Source organism: Dermacentor silvarum, chromosome 2, assembly GCF_013339745.2.
Source record: "Dermacentor silvarum isolate Dsil-2018 chromosome 2, BIME_Dsil_1.4, whole genome shotgun sequence".
In the NCBI taxonomy this organism is placed as follows: Eukaryota; Metazoa; Arthropoda; class Arachnida; order Ixodida; family Ixodidae; genus Dermacentor; species Dermacentor silvarum.
In genome coordinates, this window is record NC_051155.1 from 259,420,258 (window position 1) to 259,446,600 (window position 26,343).

Genomic DNA, 26,343 nt, shown 5'->3' on the forward strand with positions numbered 1-26,343 from the left:
CGAGAGGCCGCACGAAGCATTCACTTTCAACTGCCAGCGCTCTTAATCATGCCAGCATTGAGATAGCAAGTGCTCCCGATCATTGAGTGAGATATGTTCATGTTTGCCTGTGCACCATGCTAGTAATGTAGTAAGTGAATATACACTGCAATTTATATGGCCGATAAAACTATGAACTTTACTTTATGTAGTTGTCTATAGTTTGCTATCACTATCAATGCTTTGCCTGTTAGGCAATACTGTGACTTTTTTTTGTTTCCTATTTGAATCTAACACATTGGAAAGATTTTAATTGCACTAGAAACAGGGACAAAGGGAGCAAAGGAGGACGAAAAAGACAACACGTCCTCCTTTGCTCCCTTTGTCCCTGTTTCCTAGCGCAGTTAAAATCTTTCCAATATGAACCTCAACCAACTGGCCCAACTTGGTGCACTACTGAATCTAGCACGCATATAATTTTAATCAAGTAAGAATCCAGTAAACATGATATTATATTCTACAATTTAGCCAAGTAACAACGTCCATGTCCATTGCATGCATGTATTTGAAGCCTTTGTGACAAGCAAAAGAACATCGCCTGACAACGAATTCATCATTTGCACACAGACAAGCAAAGGACATTCCACCATCCATCGTAACAGTGCAGCATTCAGCACACCCTATTCATGATGACATGCTCTCAGTTGAAACAGCAATACGCCAACTCAAATGAGCTTACAAAAAAGGCAAAATGCATTGCCTGATGTGCAGTTACCATGAACAAATATTGTCAACATTACGGTGATCACAAATCGCTACACAGTGGCGGGGCGTAATGATGATAATGGTTTGAATGGTGCCATGTGTCAGCAGGTGCCAGAAATAACTGTGCTCCACGCAGAAGCTTCACTCTGTGGGGTTTCTAGCGCTCGCAATAGTTGTGCGATGCCATTCCGTTGCATTTCCAAGAGCTCCATGTCCCTTGCCTCCCTGCCTGGACGGATGGCAGCGGGTCATAAAACACTGTCACTCGGCTGTCATCCCCCGCCCACGGGAAGGTCAACGGGCTTCTCTTATTGGCCGACTTTCTGGCAGTATTCGGCTCTTGCTTGCGTGCGCTCTGGGTGCATGCGTGCACCCGGCCTGGGAAGACCACAGCCAGGCGTCGAAAGGTGAGTTTATGTTCCTCTCAGCCGGCGGCGGCCCCTTTTGTCCGCTGCCGGCAGATGGTTACTTCGGCTCATTGGGGTCCCGGCCTTCACGAGTACGCGCTCTTCCATTGTCCCAATGTGCTGAGGCAGTGCCTTCCGATCGTGCCCCCATCTGTTCCTCTGTTTGTTTCTCTTTCTAATTTCTCTGCTGTGGGCGTGTGCGACGGCAGGCGCTGGCTGATCGATAGGCGGCCTCTCGAGACTGGGTTCCTTGTCCTTTGTTCTCTCTGTCGCAGTGCGCCGTTAACGGCCACCTGCAACCATTTGGCCATGTTGTATAGAAATTAGTTTCAGATTTGGTCGTGTTTGTGTTTGTATCGAAACCCAGCCTAATAAATCTTCTTTGTTCTTTCCGGAGAGCTTTGCCTAGGGTCTTCCTTGCTGCTCGCACGGTCTCGCCCTCCCCTAGCTGTGACCATCTGGTGCACGCAGCAGCGCTTCAGCACACGGAGCAGGCCGGAGAAGGCGTGGACACGGCACCCTGTATGCATGGCGGCTCGGAGTGCTCGAACCCACTGTGGTCGTGGGTTCGAGCCGTGAGCGTAGCAGAGGCCACAAAGAGCAATTTCTCATGCTAGCTCTTTTTAACACTGTTAGTCAAATTTCGTGCACGAGTATGTTTAGAAATGACGAAGTGCCATACACCAGGACTGTTCTAGGAACCTGTCAAGTAATTTTTACTGCTGGAACACAGAAACCTCAACTTTACAAAATTCATAATTTTGATAAGTTTTCTACTGCAAGCATGACTTGGTTATGCTGAGTCTCAGCCACATAAACACAATCTAAATTTGGAATCGCAACCCAAACGCTGCACTTCATCAATAGGTTAAAATAGAATCAATAGGTTAAACGGACACTGAAGGCAAATATTAAGTCGATGTGGACTGTTGAAATAGCATTCCAGAAACCTCGCAGAGCTTGTTTCGTGCCAAGAAAAGACTTAGTTTAGGTGAAAACCATGTCTGAAGGGTCCGCATACGTTTAGTGCAATTCGAATCGCCAGCTGCCGAGCGGGAGAGTGGTCACATTGCATACGTAATCACCGCCCTTTACTGGCGTCAGTGAGAAAAACAGTGCCCGACAGACAGCGCTACCTTTTTTTGAGCAAAACTCAAACGCCAGGCCATGGCGAAATCAAGCCAAGACAAAATGTTGGATTCGCCTCTATAGCTGCTCTTGGTCGAATGGTGTGGACCTGGTTTCGCAAGCTTTTCGCGAGCCAGCAAAGCCAGTGTAGCAACACACGATAACGAAACTACTGAAACGTGAAAGCGCGAGTGTCGCAGAGTGAAGAAAACGAAACCTTTCGACGGCCCACGTCGTTGTCAAGGCTAACGTCAATGAGTCCTTTTTATTTTTTTTTTCTAAAAATCAAACAGAACTGGACAAGTGGCATTTTCTTTCGTCTTATAATGCAATATAATATTTTTATTACAAGTGGTTGAGTACGAGTGACAGAATTATAATGTGGAGTGCCTTTGTCGTCGGGCTAGTACTTGAATGTCTTGGGAGAGTGTCTCTAAACGTGCCCTGCATTTACCAAAATTTCTCGATTGCTAAAGCTCTGTTCATGATAATGGTATTGACGCCTTAGAGGTTCTCAAGTAATAAAATATAACTCAGCTTGACTTCATATATTTGTCTTTAGTGTACCTTTAACTGTGAAACAGCTGCTTGTCGTGGAGTAGGTTCTGTGGGGCCAGAGTAAAAGCAAGTTTGCCAAGCGCTAGTGGTGAATTTCAGAGATGCCTCCCATCTGCCGACTAATCCTTTACTCAATCACATACCTCGCAGCCAGGAACTTTGAGCGCCAAACGTCCGCATGGATGGCCAGCCGATCAATCTCCTCCCGGCCCTGGCTCAACCGTTGTGCATAAGCTCGCACATCTGCGGCCAGCTGTGCCTTGTCCTCGCTGAGGAAGTGCACGCGTGCTTCCAGATCTTCGCCCACAGAAGCCACAAGAAGCTTTTTCAGCTCACGGTTCACCTGGTTGCAAGAGCACACAATCCCCCACCAGCGGTTGAAATACCTTGCACTTGCGGCACGCTCAACTTGGCCTACGCAATATGCCATTGCCTTTTGAAATATTCAGCCACTTTCCGTTCATACATTACATGACTTCATTGCTGCAATGAACATTCTTGGAAGAGTGGCATGCAGCTACAACACAACACTGCTATTAGCACAGGAAATGCACAGTCACTCAATGGGCCCATCCTGAAGCAGGCCATAGCCTCCTATATTTTTTCATGCCCATGCAGTGGAGCGGCGGAGGCCGTCCGCTGCCCTCCCCCTTCCTCCTCGATTTACGCCTGCCTTCTCCGCAAGAGGCGCTCGCACCCCATACTTGCCTGTACATGCTGCGGAGCGTACCAAGCATAGTTCGCTACGCTGCAACGTGTTGAGGCACCTCGAAGTACCTACCAAAGTGGCTCTACAAGCAAAAGTTGTCCCGTGTCCGTCGTGTTGGCCGCAGGTAAGCTTGTGTGTCTTGCGGAAGCAACGATTTTAATTATGTTTTTTTTTTTTAACTATCAGGGAAGCATGAGATAACTCGCAATCAGTGTGTGCAGTGCTCGCAGAATAAAACGCGGCTTGTAAACATTCAAAAACAACAAATGGTATGTGCAATTACATGTGATGAGAACGTCATATCGCTGCAAATCTGACCGCTAATGTTAACGTGGGCTCTGATGTAAGTGTAAGAGGCAGCGCTACGCCATCGTAGCACAAATTCAGGACGCTGGAAGTGGAAGTACGTTTAATACATAGCCTTAAATCATCGCTTTTAATTCCTTGAGCATTGTACAATAAATTAATTACATGAACGTTTATTGTTGAAACAGCGTTCTGAGCGTTAAGGTTCAGTGTCACTGAATGAAACGACCGTTTGTTTACTCGATTTTACGAAACCACATGCGAGTTGCTAGCGCCGTCACAACCTATATTGTTTACTACTATAAAAACCGTAATTTACGGTGCATATTTTATGCTGCATTACGTTCGACATACCAATTTAGTTTTCTATCCGCAGTGTGGAATGAGTTGGGGTGCCCTGGGCCCGACAAGATGCCGTACTGCTGCGTACCACGCTGCAAGTCTTCGAGCAAACAATGGACACCGAGCATATCGTTCCACGAGATACCAAGCGATCCGGAACTGCGAGCGAAATGGCTAAAGGTCATTTCTCGGGACGACTGGACACTGAATACAATGTCGTGTTACTCGACTGTATGCAGCCGACACTTCGGTTCCTCCGACTTCAAGGAGTGCTGCAAAATTCGCAAACTCAAGAAAGACGCTGTTCCCAGCATTTTCGAAGAGTATCCTGCGTACCTGCAGCCTCCGAAAAATAGGGAGAGAAGCGACGCGTCTGTGAGAAAATGTGAGGCAGCTGCGCCAGTGAACACACCACCGCCGAAACGAAGAGCAGTTGAGAGCCAACTGGAATCTCCTTCGCTTCCTCTCAATGACTTGCCGTCCATCGACATCGCCTCTCAAGAGTTATCACTGATGGATTGCTCTGCAACCGAACTGCCGCTACCTCTGGAAAACGGCGCAAGCGAGTGCTGCATCACTACGACCGTGCAGGTGGACAGAGCTGTGCAGGTGTCGTCATTATTCTCGGTTTCAGCAATGGACAAACGAAAGTGGAGACGTAAGGAGCGAGACTTGAACGCGCGAATTGAGCGACTCAAGAACACCGTCGACAAGTACAAACAGGAACTGCAAAAGCTCAAGGAAGAATGCTATGTGTCTGCATTCCTGCAAGTTGTGGAGAAAGCGAAAGAGAAAGACCTGGCTGCTTCAATATTAGTGGAACAAGTTCAGAATTTCGCGAAGAAGAAACCAACGTGGTCTGAGGTGACAGTGTGCCATGCTGTGGTTTTGCGTAACCTCTCGACTCGTGCATACGAACACGTAAGGAGCACAGGTATTCTTCGGCTTCCCTGTCGAAGTACCCTCAAGCGCTTTATGGGCTCATCACGTGGAGAAGTTGGCATGACCGAACTCGTGAAGCAAAGGCTGTCTGCAGAACTCGCTTCTCATCCCTCGTTGCATGCGAGGGCATGCTCTTTAATTGTAGACGAAATGCGCGTCAAACAACGGCTACTGTATCACAAGCAAAGAGATGCCTTCATCAGCGAAGTGGACTATAGTGTGAACTTCCCCAAAGAAACAACAAATGAGCCTGTGCCAGCCAACTCACTCTTGTGTTTCGTCCTTAACGGCCTTTCAGTTTCGTTCAAAATACCCGTGGCGTACTTTTTCGCGAGAAACTGCACTGGCCGTGAGCTGCACATGCTCATGAGACACGTTCTGAAGGAAGTTGAAGAAATAGGATTTTTCGTCGTGCGCACTGTCACAGACAACCACAAGATCAATGTCTTGGCTATGCAACTTCTGTGCAAAGGAAGCCTCAAGCATTGCATTGACCACCCTGGAAAACCGAATCGAAAGCTCTTTCTTGCATTTGATCAGTGCCACCTGATCAAAAACGGGCGATCACAGTTTTTGTCCCGTGACATCGGAAAAGGCGGTAAAATATCAGCGAACCACTTGAAGAGCCTCTACAGAATGCAGCAAGGCAGTCTTGACAAGAAAGCACGTATTCCCTACGAATATGGAAAAAATGAACGTGCAGAGAGCAGCGCAAGTTTTTTCTCCTCCCGTGACAGCAGCAATGAAGCTCTTGCAAGAGCAGGCGGGCCACACGTGCGACGAAAGCTTCGCGGGTGTCGGACCGACGGTGCAATTTATGGACACCGTGCACCGCTGGTTCGTGCTCATGGACGTGAGTAATTGTACCCAGCACATACATCAGAAAAATGCAGACTGCAAGCAGTTTGAATCTGCAGGCGATGAACGGCTAATCTGGCTGGAGACAAGCTTCCTTGACTACCTGGCCGATCTCAAAAGTGCAAAGAACTTCCTAACCTTGTCTTGTCCTAACCTAGTCTAACCTAACCTAGTCTTGTGATCACAACTCGTTCGAACGTTGAGTGCATTAGATATCTTCTTGAAGAGATGTCTTTTCACTTCGTTTTGACGAGGAAAATGTCATCGGACCCAGTCGAGTCGTTCTTTGGCTGGCTGAGGAAATCAGCAGGATCAAATGACCAAACGGACGTCCGCGCCGTGCTCACAGGCATTGAGAAAACCCTTAAGACCGGTATCGCATTGGGGTCGAGTACAAGCAACATAATGGCAGCAGAAGAGAGTGATTGCTTGTCAACGCTGCCGCAACAGAAAAACACAAGGGAGCAAACCAGCGAGGAATTCCGTGCAGATGCACGTAGAGAGCTCATAAAGCGACTAAACCAAGATAAGCCTCAACTTCCCACTCCAGATGTGGCCGCATTGGCTATGGTTGGTGGCTACCTCGCAAGAGCCGTATGAGAAAACTTCGAATGTGAGGAGTGCTTCGCGCTCTTAACAAAGCCAAACGCCTCGACACCACCGGACTCGCTCATTAAACACCAAGACCGCGGTGGACTTCTTTACCCGGCCGCACAACTTCTAGATGTTCTCTACGCACTACAGAAGTTCGTCGAAGTTCTTCTAGCAAGAAAAAAGTGTATGCATCACCCTCTAAAGGAGGCTGTGAATAATGCTACCGAAATCCTCCGCGAGCACAAAGCTTTGATGTGTTCGAAGCCAGGGCACCAAGCGAATTTGCTCAAATTGTTGCTTACGAAGTTCTTTTGCCAAATATTCACCAATTTCGCTCTGAAAGCGACCGACAAACAAGACGTCGCCAAAGTGTTCGCAATAAAGCCACTGTCACGAAAGACCCTGAAACTGTGAGCTTGATCTCACAGCTGGGGGCTTAAGTGAAAGGTACAGTTTTCACAATATGTCTCGTGTTGCTTGCTTTCAATGTACTGTGGGGATGGAAAGAAACTCGAACAGTGCGGCACCTACATTCTCTGATATTTCCCATTTCTTTTCGAGTGGTTGTAGCCTGCATGATAACTAGAAGCCACTATAATAAAACTATTCTAGCATCTTTTTATTCCCACTAGGGTCCCAGCAGGATGAAAACATTGCGCCGCACTGTTTCCGTTTCTTCCCATCACCCCTGTACATCATGAACAAACACTAGTGCAACCTGCGTATTTATTTCACAGCTCCATTTCTAATACGAGCGCAAGTTTCTCTCCACAAGCACGCGCGCAACAGCGTAGTCGCATCGTCTGCTCTGGGACTGGGTATGGGGTGGCAGCGCGGCGTGGTGGCGAGTGCAGGAACTAGAAGGTACGGGCGGAGCGCCTTGCTCGGCTCGCCACTCGGCGGGCATGAAAAAATATAGGAGGCTATGAGCAGGCTTATGTGGGCAATCCAAGCACAGCTACCAGCCGATTTTTCTTGGCACTTGAACATTGTTATAAGTGGGTTCTAGTGTAATGGCCTTGGAGATTGCAGCAAAGCAGGCAACTTCAATGTTTCATTTTTCAGTGTGATAGCCCAACAAGTTTCAAACGACTTGTTTTATCCAGTGTGACACTCGTTGCGAGGACGCAGACGGCACCATAAACTACAGTCTGGCTTGGTCTGTCTGGAATTAATGGGAGCTAACGGCACATTCGATTGCTCTTCTGAGACTGCTTTCAAAGTGCTCTGATGGCAGAGTAAAATGACGATGAAGCTGTATTACTGAGACAAAAGACTTTAGTACCATTATTCTGGATTTGTTAGCGCTATAGCAGCACGCTTATTAACATGATAAAGCTTAGCTACCATATTTTCCGGCGTACAGGTCACACCTTTGTATAAGTCGCACACCCCAAAAACAGCCACTTTTGCAGAAAAGTTAATATATAAGTCGCGCCTTTGTATAAAGAGCATGCGTTTCAGCACTGCAGTTTGCCATACTTACCTGCCGTACTTAACCGATTCTGATGTGCTCAGCTACTATGCACTGCTGGTGCACCGGAGATTTTAGCCACCCAAGACATCAGGCAGCCGATATCAAAGGTGAGCTAGGGGCGATATCGGGCAAGCATCCCACTCTCCGAACGTTCGCTTGCGCTCTCGCTATCTCTCGTGGTGGGCCGGCACCATGCTTTGGTCAGCGGTTGCCAGCACAGCAAGGTAGGAACGCAAATTGAACATTGCTTACTAATTCAGAGCCCTCCATTACGGCTTACCTCATAATCAGAACTGGTTTTGGCACTTAAAACCCCAGAAAGAAGTAGAAGAACCTCGCTTACTCATAATGTGGAAGCCAAAACAAATGTTCGAAAAGAGAGATGCTTGCATGGTCTCACACGATCGGCAATATAATAGAGGAAGGGCCAAAATTGTGCCGCGCTTTGAATGTGTCGAAACGCGGCAGCTTACGCGAGATTGCGTGCGTCGCCAAGCACGCCTGCTCTGAGTGCTGCCGTGTAACACCTGCCACCTTCAGTAAATTCTATACATAAGTCGCACCGTTGTACTGTAAGATGCACCGTCAAAAATTTTGGAAAGAAACCGCGTCCTATACACCAGGAAATACGGTAAATTGTTAAACGACCTTTGAAGCTTCGCAGGAGTGCTTGGAAATGAGTAGTCGAATGTGCCATTAGTTTCGCACAAATCACGATGGAGGTTTCCTGAAAGCGGGACACTGTAGTGTGAACAGTCTGGTGGCCAATTCAACTGGTTCCTACTACGTTCTGAATCATGTTGCAACAATGCAGACGCCTGTGGACATTGTAGCCATAGAAAGCATGTTTGAGCCCAGAGCAATTCTGTTGGATCTCAGTTTTGCTGCCAGCTCAAAGGGGAGAAGAGCACCTCCTGGTGCTCCGAATGAACCAGTCGAATGTAAACTGCACTGCTAGAGCGCTTGAAAGTTCAATGTGCCTTTCCGATGGATCCTCTGCAAATGTCATGGCTGTAACGCACCTCGACCTGGACACGCAGCTGCTCCTGCAGGTCCTGATTGCACTGGTGTGTCTCGCGCAGCCGCTGCTCAAGGGGGGCCTCGGAAGGTGCCGGTGGTGTGCCCTCGGGCACCTCACGGACCACTGCCAGTAGGGGTGGCTCCCCACCCAGTGGATGGTGCAAGGGGAACGGGATCTCGAGCGCAGCCAGCTGGGTTCTGCACCGTGGTGTGCACACTGCAGTAGCATCCATGCCAGTCTCACGTACCACCTACCTGGGAGGCACCATGGGAGTGACCGCAGCCTTGTACGGCTCGTAGGGCACAAATTTTGGCTCACGCCTCCTCACGGGGACTGGAATGTCTGGTGGCAGGGACTCCATGCCATCCCCGTCACAGCGCACACTCAGCTCTGCAGGGGAGCACACAGAATAGACAGCTACCCGTTAAGTCAGCATGTGCACCACATCTACACACAATTTCTTTGCTACCAATCCAACTTTTTATTCTGCTAGCCAATATTTAGCGCAAAATACTTGACTCAGGCCACTGTCAAGATTTTCAGAAATATACCAGCTTGCTTGCCCTACTATTGCAGACTTATATTCTGCATAAATGATTCAACTGCCCCCCATGTAGTGCCCTTGACTCTTTCCATACTGTGCCCATTGGGTATCGTTAGCCCACTATCAATAGCTTAGGTTTGAAACACTCTTTCAAGACCTTCTGCGCCGCTCACAGAGACACTGTGCCATCGGACGTGAAGGAAAACTACACTTTTGTTTTCTAAGCAGTTCGCTTTTTTCCCGTGAGACGGTAATTTTTGAAAGCCCTCTTTTGCGATCGTCGAAGCAGAAAGCAAAAATGGCCGCCTCCGAGGGCGGCGCGCACACTTCGAAAGATCGCAGATCTAGTGATTCTGCTGTGTCTGCGGCTGATCTTATCGATCGATCGTGCAGCAGTGAGTCTTAGGATGCTGCTTTTTCGTCAGAGCGACAACGACTCAAACCAGTCCGGAACATCAGGTGGCCGCAGCCCGGCACGCCCAACTGTAGTGCTTGCAGTTAAATGTTTGTAGCGGAATACCTGCTCCCAATGAAAAATTTAGATTTTTTTCAGAGATAGTGCCTATTAGACGGCAATACATTTTGTATATCTCATAATTTTTGTTACCTGTTTTTCTTAGTAGATACAAGCCTGTCTTTACAAACTTCGTTCCATTTTACCCTAAAATCTTGAGTTTGGCAATTTATATCTTCTTTATGACATACATCTCGTTAATGAAACTTTTATGTGTGAAAAGTGCATTCGTTCTGCTTTTTGCTTATGTATTACATAAAATATTGAGTGCAGTAGCTCCTTCAGAAAAAAAAAATCTGGCGTAACCTACAAAAAACACCTATTTTCCCCGTGATAGGGAAAGAGATATGTCCACCTGGGACTCCTTCCAAACACTCATAGTAGCAGCGTCCACTTTCAGCAAGTGCTCCCACAAACAAAACATACATTCCCATATATACAACCCACTGAAGAGGCCCCCATCACAAGCTGCAAGAATTTTTCAGTACACATAGATAAAGCCTTTCACTTCCAAAGCTGAATTCCATTTCAGTTGAAATTTCTATAACAGGCTATCATCATTGCTCTCTATTGCCGATGCTGCTGGCATCCACATGCACCTAATTAAAAGATTTTGCAGATAGAAAAGAATTGGCTGAGGTTTAACTCTTGTAAACCTAGTAATCACGAGCGAATGGTCTGTTTGGCTTGGTTTGGCAAAGACTATGCACACAGTGTTTCATTAATGCACGCTTCCGCGCTTGGTAAGGTTCTCTATAACGTGCTAATTTGGGGCAGTATTCTGTAAGAGTCTAATTAGTGGACTGTTCATTTCGGCTGTCGCTGATTGGCTGCTGCTTCACGTGCAGGAAGGTGCCAGCCAGTGTCTTTCCTGCACGTGAAGCAGCAGCGAATCGGCTCCGGTGTTTCAACAGCCAGCATTGCCTTTGCGTGATATTTCACAGCCTGCCGTCTAGCTATATCTACTGGACGATTGGATTCAGCCTGTCGCTTGTGCTGAGGCGCACGCACAGACGGCGTGCCATCCATGGCGAGACTAAGCGACCAAGTGCTGGCGAAGCAGCCGTTAAACCCTCGTCTAGTCATGTGGTACTGCAGCGGCGAGGCTCCGAGCGAGCACAGCTGCGACGCCTATCCACAGCAGATCACGTGGCGTGACGTCACACCTGCCACACTTGCGCTCTAGTGGCTCAAGGTCATTGCGACGCGATGAGTGACCTTGTGAGACATGGTGTAGTAGAGCTTTCCCTCTAAAATACATAAAATTTAAATAACTCTTTCTAAAACAAGCACTATGACTACAGTTGATGACCAGACCAACCAAACATGCGACTATGAGACAGACACAACTGCTGCATCTTAGAAATGCCTCCTATATGCTTGATGCATGCATCCACTTCTTGGACAGGCAGTGACTATAATTTGCAAATGAACATGAATGAACAAGCTGCATGCATGTTGCTCTTTGTGGCACAATAAAGACATGATTTCATCTTGCCCAGAGCTCCTACAAACAAGCACAGCAAGTTTCTCACTCGCTTGATTTTTGACAGCACTCGTATCGTCTACTTCCTTTGTCCTTCATCTGGGTAGCGCTCCCCACCCCTAACAACATGTTAAGTTACCAACTCGCCCAGCTTGTTGTGTTCATTGATTTTTGAGTCGCACAACCAGTGAGTTTGCTTGCAGGCACCCACATGGCATGCCTCACTTTCACTATGGCGAAACGGACTAGTTGTTTCAAAACAATTTCAAAGGTAAACGTAAATAAATTGCGAACATTTTAGTATATTTCTAATGAAATACTACATACTTACACATATTGGTTACAACCATAACAAAACATAACAAGCCAACAGACAATGAAGCCAAGAAAAGCATAGATGAAATTTACTGTCTTTTTTTCAATCAAATGTAGAAATTTCACACTAAGGGGAAATGAAAGAGTAGGAAATGACAACTTGCTATCAGTGGGAGCTGAATCCAAATCATTCACATTACGTACGCTGCTCTACCAGCCATGGTAGCCATTATGCATGCGTACAAGATTAGCCTTGGGGGTGCTGGCCAGCACCAACATAGTACCTATCCCAACTTTGGAAAATGTTCAGCTCCCAACAGTGGCATTTTTGTACACTTCAATTTGCCTTTACCTTATCATTTCTACATTTCATTTAAAGAGAAACACACTTACTTCCCCTACACTTTCCTTGGCCTCATATAGTGGCGACTAACAAAAATTGGGCCAATTGATTCCCCATTATTTCTCTTGCTCATTACAAATACTAAAAAATAAATCATGTGTCTCATACTCAAAAGTATTTGTTGGATGTTTAACATCATATAGAAGAATTTTTCAAGTTCTTTTTCATCTGTAATTTTTAACATCTACCTTTAAAAATGGGCTACAAAATAGATTGGGGTTTAGATAACAGTTTTGCTGTTCAGAATGATCTTAATTGGATTTCACTTTTTAGGAGACAGATACCTCGAAAGTGATGCTACCCTTATAATTTCTGCTCAAATCAATGGCAACATGTGGCCTAATGTGAAAAAGGTAATTACCACTAATTAGCCATTTCAACCTAGCAATTTATCATGCAGATAATTTATGCACCCTCTGCAAATCGACCTGAATATTTGAGATAGCACCATTTGTTGCAAGCTGTTTTTGTTGAAATGTGTGGCACATCAGCTAAATGTAGTTGGAACACACAACATTTTGTCCATCACAACTGCAGTTCAAACTCGCATCCCTGCAGCTTAGGACGCTAATCACTGTGCTATCGTGCTATCTTTGCACCTGGTAATTTGTGCAACGTGTAGCGCTCCACATACACTGAAAGTGGTGGTGTCTGGATTTCGAAGGCCACAACAGGCAATGCTGTAGCAGACAACAATGCACACACTTCAGGAAAGTTGTTCTTGCGGCAGCGAATGTCTGCAGCTGTTGCAGTTGAGAGGAACCAATGAACTCTGCTGATGTGCTATGAAACGCACAAGATGGAGATGCATGTTATGTATCATTAAAAGAGAACTGCTGTGTACCCACCAGAGCACAGAAATATAGGACTCCTTTAAATAATTATAAACCTATAAAATTCTAAAAGCATTTTTTAAAATAGTTTTGTTAGGCTTAACCGAACAAAGGGAAAACCAAACATTTCATCAGCATTGTTCACACACAGCTTCCTAATCTTGGTAAACTTTGCAGTCTATTCTTTGTGTTGGAAATTCATCACACTAGACAAAGGTGATGGCAGGACAGAGACCTCCAAGTGAACACCCCTAGGCAAGTGGACTGTGGGCATGCTCACTCCTTGCTATGTGAATGCATCCACCTAGCGAGTGCCACTCTGCAGTGCACAAAAGATGCCACGGCTGCAACTCTCCGACTGAGAAGGGAGATCATGAACAAATGCATTAACCCTAGATACAGTCATAAGCCTTAACAGAACTGATTGAGTATGCATGGTCACTGTGGTCTGTGACTGAGTATATACATGGTCCATTGTGCTTGAGAAGTCACTGGGGTGCCCCATGTGCTGCAGAACTCGGGCCAATGAGATCCGGGAGGCAAAAGCACAATTTTCGGCGGAAAGTGCATTAGCCATGCTCTCGAAAACTGAGCTTGGCGGTCATGGGCTGAGGTGCTGCCCCACAACCTTCCACCGACAATTTCCATTCCTTTCACCTCCCTCCTTTCCTCTCTCTCTCTCTCTATATATATATATATATATGTACATAGGAGGAGGGTGCATGTGTGTGTGTGTGTGCGGAGGTTGTAGACCATGCAAATACAAACTCCTAGCACTCCTCGGACAAGAATGATTTAACGAGGCTGCACGTATTTGCGTTGCTGAAACAACACTTTGCTTAACATCTGACAAAAGTCTTTCATTGCTAAAGCATGCAGCCACTTCGCAAGAAATTATGCTATCATCCTTATGCTAGTTTTAAAAAAATAATAATAAAAGAAACTAAAATTTTGTTTACAAATTGATGCATTTATATAAATATATTGATGACCTATAGCTGGTACATTACTTGGAAAAACAAACAGCGCTAAGAACGGGGCAAAACAAAAACAAGACAGAGCACTATTGTTTGTCTTCTTGCTTGCACTTTGCAGCCCAGACTTGTTGCAGCCCAGGTAACAGTGGAGATAACTGTTGTTTTCCCGCCAGATCTTCTAAATGAGTGGAACATCCATGGCTATGTACGGAAGAGGGCGGGCACTATTTTGCAAGTTGCCTATCAGTTGCGCTTTCGGCGTTGTGGGCATGCTATATTATTCTAGATTTAAAAATACAGGAATGAAGCTTTGAGCTTGAACTTCCACAGTGTGATATGATGCAAGTTTTACCCACTTTTGGTGACCTGCTGTCCCGACTTGTTTGAAGAGATGTTTGGAATTAACTTGTGATCATGGTAATGTAGTCATCACGCAACACATTATTATTTGATCACACTTGGAAATTGATGAGGCAGACAGTCGAAGCAGGGCTGCTTCCTGTTTAAAAGCTTTTGTGAAAATTACGACATCCATAGTTCGCAGTAAAATAAGGGCCAGTAGCTTTGAGAGATTTGAAAGTGTCGAGGCTCCCGACACCTGGCTATTCTGAAAATTGCCGAGACATTTAGTTAAGAGGGGCTCTTTGCAGCAAGCAGCGCATGTTACGACGGGGTAGGTGAGCCTCAGCTACGTGATTGGTTACGGCCGTCTGGTGTTGAGCGATTGGGCAGTGACCAGACGCTCTCCCTATGGCCATAATTATCCGCCAACTTCGTTCTTGGCACTTTTTATGCACGTCTCCCACTCCATCACCCCACTCCTATTCTTAAAATTCTTTTCAATTATTCATTGTCGCGCTCTTTTTCACCGGGTTGTTGAACGGCAGTGCGGCCCCAAACATTCCTATATTTCTGTTTTTACGTTGTCTTCGAGGCCATTCACCTACCTGCCCTCCCACCTTTTTTGTTGTGGCCATATCTTAGCTTCCCTGGCCCAGCACCCCCGTCCTTGATATATTTTGCCATGCGCCAATCAGCGTTCAGGCCTTTCCTTCTTAACAGCATGTACAAACTAGCCTAACAGCAAGCTCTTCTCAATTTTATTAACATAATGAAAGTCAGAGACAAGGGAAAGAAAAACAAGGAGAAGAAAAGGGGGAGGGGGTGCTTATTACGCGTTTCTATAGACAAGTAAGTTGCAACATTTTCGGAATGGTTTTCTTTCACGTAGAGTGGTGGATGAATCGGTCAAGTACCAGAAATGAAAAGCTCTTCGATGACATGAAGGCCTGGTTGGGTCCTCGTCCCATCTTTACCTGTGTGTGGAATTTTTAGCGCTGATCCCCCCTCAGCAGTTACGGTTAACACGATCCTTAATGAGGTAGAGGCGCGCCATCAGTGGGGCCGCAATGTTCTGTGCATGGAAGAGAAGATCGCCCCCATGACAACCCCCCACCTCCCTTCAGACTGCCACTACCTCTCACCTTGCTTCACACATTGTCACTCTTTCTGAGCACATCCTGAAACTTTCCGTTCCGTGGGAGAGGGTTCTCTGGCTACGCCAATGGTCTCAGCACTATATTTAGCCTGTCTTTGTCCTCACATTCAGCGTTGTAAAGGAAAAGAAAAACAATGACTCAGTATGGCAAGTTTTAAAAATTTTCTATTCGCAGAAAGAATTGAAAAAATGCTAAAATAGCTAGAAATCCGTGACGTAACACTGACGTGCCGGGGTTGCGGTTTGAGCGCGAAATAAAGAAAAATAAACTTTGGCCTTTTATTCCCTCTCTAGTAATCGCCTTTTGGCCAATGGAATAGCCAAATGCACGAAAAAAACATCCCTGAAAAAAATACTTCACGATTCAAAACTGATTTAGTGTTGCTCTTCTGTGATCAGAGTTGATCAGATCTCCAGAGTTGATCAGGATATTCCCGCACCACCTTTGGATTAAATGGCATTTCTTCCCAAACGTGCTCAGTAGAATTATCGGCAATCACATGCCAATGATTGTGCACCACAGCCACAGCCACATGCCGATCATGATAAGCTCTGCACCCCCAACAAGCGTCGTGTTCATCATGTTGCCCATCCTTGTAACAGAGAGAAGCCACCACCATTTGAGGCACCAATTGAGAACAACATTTCTTTCCTACTTCGCACTGCTTAGTCGCGAACTCTGAGGAAATCTGCAAACAATAGGAACCTCAGCTTTGGCAATGTTGGCTCTATGCTCCTCCTGTTAATCATGTGCAAGAGGACAATGTGTGCAGTATTAGAAAGTAGCACAGGTGTGGTTGCACTCCCTGTATCAACTACAGCGATTGCATCAGGTTCAGGTGTTCACGACTTGCTTGCCTATTTACAGGGCCCCTTTAACAGCACAGAATGCCCAGGCCGAGATATTTCTGGTTAATTCTTATGTTTTTTTCTGGCCGCGTAATAACTATAAAGATCACTTGTTTTTGTCAGGACATAATCCACAATATAAAAGGTTGTTGAATTTCCCTATTTCCCCGTCGTCCCTAAAGCAGAGGATTTGACGAAAGGTTGTCTAGACGACATGGCAAAGGTGAAAGAACAGAGAGCGCAACAAAAGGCACTGTTGTTACTTGTGACAGCAGCGGTTCCTTGACGGTATAAACTTATGTCAATGGCATTTCTCAGCAACACTGACAAAATGGTCGCTAATGGAGTACGCGCAAGTACTCATTTGTGGGTACCCAAGTGGTCGCTGCAAGAAACCTTCCGTTTTGTAACGGACAGCTTGAACAACCAAGAAACGGAGAGCCCATGGCAAGAAAGTCGCCGATTCTATCATCGTTCCACGCGTGCGCTGCAGCCACCGTGTCCAGAAACCAAGTTTGATGCATACGTCTCGACACGGCGTAGATGGCTTTGGTGAGCAACATATGGTAGTGTATCATAAGACGATAAACGCAGCCCAAGCGACTGCAATCAATGAGCTGATTCAGCGTAAAACGCTGTTGCCGCCTCAATTCTCATCGTTTGCGCTCGTGGCACCAAACTCCATCCCTGACAAAATGACAAGCGGATAGCACAGGGACGTCAACAACCATTACCACAGCTTACTCGCCCTCTGGACTATACGTACCTGGCTCCGACATCCAGGATTTCAACGGAGGTAAACTTTTCTTAGCACGCCTCTATGTCTGCTTCACTTTAGGTCCATTACATGAACTTTGTTCTCTTTTGCAAAACTTGTTGCCTGCTTTCCAAGGGCCTACATCTTCTTCCGGCCATGATCTATACGTCTGCTCTGTCTGCTCTAAAGTTAAATGGTACGCCGCAAGGCCGTATTAGAGTGTACTAGAATGGGGGAGTGAGTGCAGCGGACGCCTTAGCAAGCGACGAGGCTGAAGCAAAAAACGCGGAAAATGTGGCGGCGCTGCCGTTGCCTTATTCTGAATCTCCGGCCAAAAAACGTTGGCTACGGTTGTTTCGGCAGCGCTCATTGGCTGAGGCGAGCTCGCGGGCTGGGCACTGTCGTTGTTGCATCGTTTGCGTTCTTCCATTTTATTTACAATAGATCGGTAGGGAATAATCTCAGTATTACCTCCACCGAGTATCCGTCTGTCTAAGTTTCATGCAGCTTCGGTAGGGTCTCCGACGCGACAAGGGTCCGGCCGGCGAGCGAGGCCGCTCACTCGGGACAAAGCGACGATGGCGCTACCTGGAGTTCAATAAAAAAATGCCTCAGTGCATAGCCCTCGTTTGACCCACTGTCCAAATCTAGCCTTTTTCGACTAGGTGGCTAGTTTGATTAAAGTAAAAATACGTTCAAGTAAAATGAAACTAGTATTTTAAAACTTGTTTTTAGTGCATATTTTAGTGCATTCTTGTAATTTGTGATTTTTTAAAATTCTATGAATGCAACACTTCGGCTAGGAGTTGCGACGCCCATGTCGTTGCTGTTTACGTCAGTCGGTCATGATGGTGTGGTTCTCGGGTCCTTCGGCAGCGGCGTGTAGTGGTATTTCAGAAGAGTCGTGATTTATTTCGGTACTACCGAAACAACATCGCCTGTTTCCACCTGTCAAACGGTCACCCTTGGTTACAAAGGTGAGACACTTATTACTTATTGGTGCCTCCTTAGACGGGTAAAGGTCCCGCCTCACAACGTTCTCAGATGCCTTTCAAAGACTTTCTGTTGGTAAATATGCTTAGGCTTAGGATGTTCAGGAACCACAGCGAACTAGGCCTCAAGTGCACGCTCGTATCGCGCCAAACAAAACCACGAATGTCATCTTGTCGTGACCACAGTTTGCAAAGGCGTCGCGCGGCTGCTGTCCCGACAGGCTCCTGCACAGAGCTTTTGTGGCCGGAATGCCGCAGCGGATCAGAACCGACGGGAGGCCGCTCGACGCAGATAAGCCTTTCGGAAAGCCATCTCGTCTGCTACGAGCCATTTCAGGGGACGTTCACGCGTTTCGTGCTGTGCGACGACGACGAAATTGGCCCGGCCTCAAGTCTTGTGCGCGTGCGGGGGGCTTTGCGTTCACTTGGCATTGCTTTTTGACGCGCACCACAGGCCACAGACTAGCAGACGTTACCTTTCAAACGGAGGAAAAAAGGCAGAGCACGTTACATCTGGACACAGTGGTTACATGCTCTTTTCCACTGGTGTCAGCGCTGTACACGTTTAAATAAAGGATCGTGAGTAGAAGGGGAGGTGTTTACTTGGAACGCGAGCCTCCATCAACGCTAATTGTTGGGCAATTATATATGCATGGATTCGCAGCGTCATGAGATGGAAGACGTTACCCACCAAACACGGAAGCAGCTATTTTGATGTCTAAAAGATGTCTTGAACGGATAATTCAAAAGCCTAGTAGCTGTCTTGATCAACACATTTTGTAGCCGTGAACGTCGAAGTACTGCAGTAAGCCCTGCTAACGTTACGCTCAAAGTTGGCTAACGGACATCTTGACAAGAACAAATGAGGACTTTTATTACACATTCCCTTAAATTTTTGTGGCGGCGGTTACAGTAACACGAGGCGTGTCCACAGTTAGTTTGTTTTAAATGAGGCACGGACATAAACAAAAATTATATTGACGGATAGAGTGATGCACAGGTAGTCTTTCCAGACGTGAACCATGGCAATAGAGTAGCACAGCCCAGTTGGTAGACGAGCGCATTTTGCTTAGACCAATCAGTTGAATGCTGACTGTCTCAATTATTTTGAGAATCAAGAAACATCTGTATTGTTTGCCAATGTGCCCCCATTGACTGAAGCAAGGATGTCACTTCTGCATGAGACTCATTTGACAAAATGTTGCCTTGCTATGACTTCTGCAAACTGAAATAGTTTCTAGCAGGGAAAGATTTTGTCAGTGATGTTGTGGTTCAGGCAAAAATGACATCCTGGGGCCGTATTCTGTAACGGTTCGCTTTGGCTGTTATGTCAGGATTACGTCACACGGAGAAAGAGTGGAACGGGGCCATGGTAGGGACACCAATCACCGAGCCGCGGTCTGTCGGAAGGTCACGTCATCATTTTTGTTTGTACTTTGGGGACAATATAGTAATTGGAGTATGTTGCTAGTTTGATAAAAAATAATTGGTTTGTATAAAACATTTGCACATTTCCAGTAATAAATGTAACCTTTCGATGCAGACAGCCACTGGTGTTTTAATTTTATTTGAGTTTTCTTTTTTAGCTGCTAGGTGGTGTACTATACGATAAGTAATCAAGGCGGTTCTTGGGGTGCAGGCTGCGGCTCTAATGGGATTTTGTTTCGCCGGGGCTGACTTCTTAGGGCGGACGATTGCGATGAGAGTTCCGTCCACAGATCCCACCACTTCGAGAATCTTGCCACGGTCAAGGAAGTGTTCCTTGACTGCAGCTTTCTCCTGCACCGTGAAGGCAAATCTCACCCACTTTTTTTTTTTTTCCCCTCAACTGTATTGGCCCTGGCTATGGCAGTAATGATGTGGCTGACTGACGGTTGCGATGTCATTGAGTTTTCATTCCAGATGCGCATCGTCACATCGCGTCTCCATTCCAGTGTCAACGCCACTATATCTTGTAGTTCGAAATATTCTAGCTCGTCGCAAATCCATCACACTGTCTTCGGAGCTAGCCTAAAATGTCACCGGAACTCTCCTTCACTCATGTCGAATGTGTTGCACCGATGCCTCTTGTCTCGTCGCTGTCTTTCGCCAATGCTCGCCAGCAACACACCAAAGGAGTGGCATTGGCGCCTCTGTCTCGACGCGCCGGCCAGTACGAGACTAGCAGATGGCCACGGTTGCCTTGGCAACCATCTAGCTCATGCATGCGACCGTGCGCGACCCTCGAGCGAACTGCCTTCCAGATGATGGACAACCTGTGTGACGACAACGAAGTGCTGCCCAATGGGGTTCGTGAGAGCAAAGCGAAGCGTTATAGAATACAGCCCCTGGTTTCAGTTACAGGCGACTGGATAGCATAGCACCAATATCCGAAACAGAATGCTGTGCTACAATGAAATTTTAAAACAAAGGATGGTTCACATCTGGAAAAACACTCTGCACACCACTATCTGCCAATATAATCATTTTTATGTCTGTGCCTAATTTAAAATTAAATTGCAACTTACTTTGTGGGTGCCCCTTATAAAGTATTACCATATGCTTGCATATCGTCACGCAGAAATAATGGCCAGTTCTTCGGCATACCACCCATTATTGAATTACTTGCATGTTACTGGAACTGAAAGGTAAATCAGAATATCCTGTTATTTTTTTACACACACTGTATGCTCTTCATGCAGTGCAATGCATAAAGCATGATTGCAGGCTAAAATGTAGCATCATCATCCCATCATCTAACATTCAAACTTTATTAACTAATAAATGAGAAAAGATGCGCAAAGTGTAATTAACAAGAGCAACAAATAGCAGGGAAGGTGGTCATGCATGGATCTTGAAGATGATCGCAGCCACAGAAGGCTGGTCTTCGTAGGAGAGCTCTGGCTGCCCACAAAAGTGTGCTGTTGCAGGTTGTGTGTGAAGGTTCTCATAGACAGAGGGAAAATCTGCACGGAAGAGGGGAGAAAAAGCAAGATATGAAATGAGAATGTGCAAACTGGACCTTCAATTAGCAATATGTGCCAAGCAAGAAGTGTGGCTCACATTAAAAATACATTTAAGCACTCCTTTCTCTTAAAGTACCGGGCTCTTGAGGTAGGCATGAGGTTTAAAATTACTAGTGTATTTCCTGGCATATAGTCATTCAAATGCAGAGCAGAGTAAGACAGAGAAGAGCCTTCAAATTAATATATGGTATTTTGCCACTGAAAAGACACCTGTCAACTTGTCAAACAAGTTTTTGAAAACCTCTCTGCAAAAATAATAAGTTTAAAACAGTTAACCGTCCTGAACGTAAATGATGTGCTATCTTGATTACAAAGGTAAATTGTGCTTTATATTGTTAAACCAAAAGCAAGTTCGACATTTTGAACTGTCAAGCTGTCTCCTTTTTTTCGTACTTAAACTTGACATAGTACAGGGTAAGCAGGTAGCATACAAATGACTGGTAAAGTATTACAAAGCAATGCTTCTGGGGCTGGGTAAATCACATTTGTTGATATATTACATGATACGTCATACAAAATTGAGTGTCATAACATGATCAAATGAGAATATTGCCCTGTCTTGGAAGTGAAGTACAAAATGATTTGTTGAGTTTTCCAATTAATCAGTGCGTCTATAGCCTTGGGTAATTCTGAACATCTACATTGACTATCCCCCAATTGAGAAGCCACTACACACAAAAAACTATTGAAGTAATGGTCAATGCTGATTAATTCCACCTAGTGAAAGGGCAAATGCTTAATCAGAGGGCCAAAGCAAATAAGTTGCTATATTTTGATAACACCTCTGATTGATATTATTGAAATAGATGACAAAAAGCAGCAATGGTAAAGTTAGTTATGACAAAATTTGCAAGGCACCTCTGCATACTGCTGGAACATGCAGCGCCATGTCTGTTCTAAAGCACATATGACACAACACAATTTCTATCTAACACATGCACTTCCACACATCATTGTGCAATCCCCTCACAAAAAGGTTAAAAACAGTCGGCACAAGTTATTCACACAGCACAAACAGTCGGCATGATTTATTTGGCAAGCGCCAGCCAAATGCCAGTAGTGGTAGAGCCAAATTGAAGTTTGTTCTCGTATGGAAGCCTCGGCCCATGTTTTATCAATCGTAACAGCAAAGCACACCCTCTGCAGCACGCAAAGATCTGAGATTAGACTGCTTGCTGATGCTGTACAGTAAATTGCTGTGAAGAAACTAAATCACACAGAAATAATTTTAAAATACAGAACTCGTTGCATACTGGCTTGTATACATTTGTGCATCAAAGAAGCAAAATGCAATGTACGCTGTTGTAGCAAATTTTTACTCATGTATGGAATACTGGTAAATGATGACACAACAGAGTTTATTTGTGAGTTCTTTCATAGCCTTGACTATCTACATTTAAGTTTTGTTAGGCTTAGGGAAACTAAGTAGACGTAAGCAGTGCACGCTGGTGCTGAGAAACTAGGAATAATAGAGGCAGTTTATTAGGGATAAGTGCAAAAAAACCACCTGTTTGTAAGAGACCAACTAGCTATTTTACCGCAATGTGATCCCTGGTCTTAACCCAATATACAAACCACCGTGAGGATCAGAGAGAGTACAGTACATTGGCTTACACTGATCCTAATGAGGAGACCTCTCATCCAGCTAGCACCAAGAGACAAGAAGGATGTCCAGCTGTCTATACAGTGAAAATAACAGACAGCATCAAGTCAGCTGAAAGGCAGATTTGCAATTACAGATGAAGTGAACCACAGTCATTCATTAATAAACAAGCAGTCGTGACTGCACTCCCAGATGAAGCACCTAGGCTGCAAGTTTTGCAGCTTATTTGCAACAAAGCACCAGCGCAATCTTTACATCAGCAGCCGATTGCATTTGACGTATGAAACAATTAAGCATTGCAGTAATATTTTTGTTTTGCTACGAAGTGGGAACGCTACAAGCTCACACATATGAGTGCAAGCAAGCAAAGCTGTAACCCATGCAAAAACAAAGATAGAAAATAGGATGACTTCACTGTGGTTCATGATTACGGCCAGCACCTCCTCTTTCAATGAATTCCCTTCGTTTGTTTCATGCTGCGCTACTCGTAAGAACTATAAACAAGCAGAACCGTCGTTTAAAAAATAAAGAACGAAGACCGGCAGGGCAGAAAAGCCCAACGATCATGAATTCAATCAATCAAAAACTAAGTGTGAAGTATTTGATTTACCGGAAAAAGTGCTATTCGAACGTGCAACATACAGACACATCGAGAACAATGACGGCGGCGAACGCAGATCCCGCCATTATGGTAGAAAGCCGTTGGCGAAAACACACAATACAGCTGATGTCAGGAAGCACTCATGCAAAACACGCAGACACCATCAGCACAGTTTAATGACGCTAGTTCATATCCAATAAATGTACAGAACAGTCGAGAACCGTACAAAACTAGCATAACATACTTAACCGAACCCACGACCAAGACATTGCGTGTGCCAACGGCCTTTTTTTTTTTTTTGAATATTTCTGTCTTCCAGTGTTTCCAACACGGAATCAGATGCCCGACAAGTTTAGAGCCTGTCTAATTGACTGCCACCGTGCTGCGATCACTGTGACACCGGCGTTTTGCTCCTGTCCGTTTCAAATAAAGTTTTATTAGTTCATTCATTCCTGCTGTCAGCCCCTGCTACGCGAGCATGAAAGAATGGTTGCGAGGCGTCGTGTGCGTGCCCTGGCTTGAAAACGATAACACACTCTTGATTGTTGAAGTTCCGGTGTGAAATTATTCAAGATTGAAGCCAGCTTTATTATGGTGCTTCTTGTAAGGTCGTTTTGTCCATCGCGTCTTTTGTTCGTGAACGCCGACGGTCACCATACCTTTAAAATGCCAGCTGGCATTTTATGCACTAGACACAAACATCTAAAAAAGTTCTTGAGTTAGACATTCTGAATGCGTTTAACAAAATAAGACTGGTAACACCAGTAGTGAGTTGTTACTGCAGATAGAGTACTAGTATATTTCAGGCGCTTAGGCTATGTTTAGAAGAAATTCTATTTGCAGTCTTGTCATAGACCAAGGAATCTGTAGCCATTTGTAGCCGTTTTAAGACGTTTTTAAAAGGTTTTGTGTTTCGTGAGCAACTAGTGCCTCAAGAGACGCAATAAGCAGCTATAAGTAAGAAATGCTCGATGACAACCATTGTGCTACTAGGTATATATATACACATTAAGTGCCTAGACAACAGGAGAGACGGTCTACAAACATACGAGGTCTGTTAGAAAAGTATCCGACCTTTGGCCGAAGAAAAAGAACTGGCATAACTGCAGCATTGGAAACCTAATCACCCTCAAAGTAGTCTCCTTGGGACTCCACACACTTCTCCCTGTGGTGCTGCCATTGTTGGAAGCATTCCGAGAAGGCCTCTTTCGGAATGGAGTTTAGATTAGCTGTCGTTGCAGCCATAATGTCCTCATTTGTCTGAAATCGCACTCCTTTCAATGGTCTCTTGATTTTGGGAAACAGCCAGAAGTCGCAGGGGGCCTTATCAGGAGAGTAAGGAGCCTGAAAAAAGTCTGAATCAAGTGCGAGGAATGTGCAGGAGCATTGTCGTGATTGATGCGCCAATTTCCTGTTGACCACAACTCCAGTCTCTTGCGCCGCACAGCATCACGTAGGCGACGGAGGACTTCCCTGTAGTATGCTTTGGTGATTGTTTGACCCTGTGGTGCGTACTTGGGGTGTACCACACCGCGGGAGTCAAAAGAAAGCAGTCAGCATCACTCTGACGTTGCTGCGCACTTGGCGGGCCTTCTTTGTTCTTGGTGACGTGGAATGCTTTCACTGTGACGGCTGGGATTTGGTTTCCAGGTCGTACCCGTACACCCAAGACTCGTCACCAGTGATCATGGTGTTCATGAAGTCGGGGTCACTGTTTGTCGAATCCAGCACTTTTTATTTATTTATTTTTATTTATTTCACATACTTTCAAGGCCTGAAGGCGTTACAGAAAGGAGTGGAGTAAAAAAACAAATAATGCAATAAAGATACAAACAAAAAATATTAACAAATGGCATTCTGAACAGCGGTCTTGAAGTTGGTAGGGTCGGTGATGAGTGTGACTGATGCGGAAAGGCGATTCCAGTCCATGCTTGTCCTAGGGATGAATGAGTCACTGTACTGGTTTGTGCGGCACAAAGGCACCGGGGTGACTTTGAGGCTGTGGTCAGTGCAGGACGAAATATAAGACGGAGGGGCCAGAAGGATTTCTTTTAAAAGGGGGTTCAAATGAAAAACTTTGTGAAAAAGGGAGAGACTGGAACATTTGCGGCGTGACGAAAGATCAGGTAAGTTAAGAGTTAGTTTCATTGATGAGACACTTGCATAGTGAGAGTAATTAGACAAGATGAAGCGTGCACTGCGGTTTTGAATACTCTCTAGAGTGAAAACTAATGAGGACTGAGTCGGATCCCAGATGGCTGAAGCATACTCCCAATTTGGAGCGAACTAAAGTTTTGTACAAAGTTAGTTTCAAGGAGGAAGGGGCAGAGCTAAAATTACGGCGCAAGTAACCAAGCATGCGGTTAGCGTTATTAGTAACATAGTCAATGTGCGAATGCCAAGAAAGGTTATTTGATATGTGAAGGCCGAGATACTTGTAAGAGGTAACTGACGTCACTGATGCACCATTAATAAAGTACGTGTGAATGGCAGTGTTACGAGATATGCGCATGGCCTTGCATTTATTTGAATTTAGTTGCATACACCAATTAGAACACCACTCAGTTATGCGGTTAAGATCGTCCTGCAGTTCTCGTCTACAGTTCTGCAATAAACTTCAACTTTAACGTTGAAGTTTATTGAATACTTAGTGCAGATACAAAAGTATAGATATTTAGTACAGAAAAAGGTCCCATAGTGTAAACACTGTAGGGGGGCCTTTTATAATGTTGAAAAAACACCAATACTACTTAACAGCAGGAAAGCAGCGAAATACAAAAATGAAAATACATATTGATTCAAAACAGTAGTACAATTAAAAATATAAAACAATGGGGATTATGCATAAGCTGAAGTAGAAAACGAAGCAAACAGTATTCA

General features: G+C 45.3%; 2 protein-coding genes across 6 annotated transcripts in view; one reads left to right on the forward strand and one right to left on the reverse strand.

The window, feature by feature from the left end:
* The window catches only part of LOC119443182 (golgin-45-like), a 39,577-nt gene extending 22,102 nt beyond the window's left edge, over positions 1–17,475 (reverse strand). For 2 of the 3 annotated variants that reach the window (XM_049662654.1, XM_049662655.1), the window contains exons 1-4: positions 17,272–17,475; positions 9,341–9,503; positions 9,088–9,283; positions 2,981–3,180 (exon numbers count right to left, since the gene is read on the reverse strand). In XM_049662654.1, coding sequence (XP_049518611.1) covers positions 2,981–3,180; positions 9,088–9,283; positions 9,341–9,503; positions 17,272–17,284 — 572 coding nt within the window. In that variant the 5' untranslated portion in view covers positions 17,285–17,475. The remainder of the gene's footprint in view (positions 1–2,980; positions 3,181–9,087; positions 9,284–9,340; positions 9,504–17,271) is intronic. The other variant, XM_037708349.2, reaches the window with a different exon arrangement.
* Positions 17,476–18,081: 606 nt separating this feature from the next.
* The window catches only part of LOC119443185 (protein Mo25), an 85,655-nt gene continuing 77,393 nt past the window's right edge, over positions 18,082–26,343 (forward strand). For all 3 annotated transcript variants that reach the window (XM_049662653.1, XM_037708350.2, XM_037708351.2), the window contains exon 1: positions 18,082–18,239. The gene's annotated coding sequence lies outside the window, so the exon portion shown is untranslated. The remainder of the gene's footprint in view (positions 18,240–26,343) is intronic.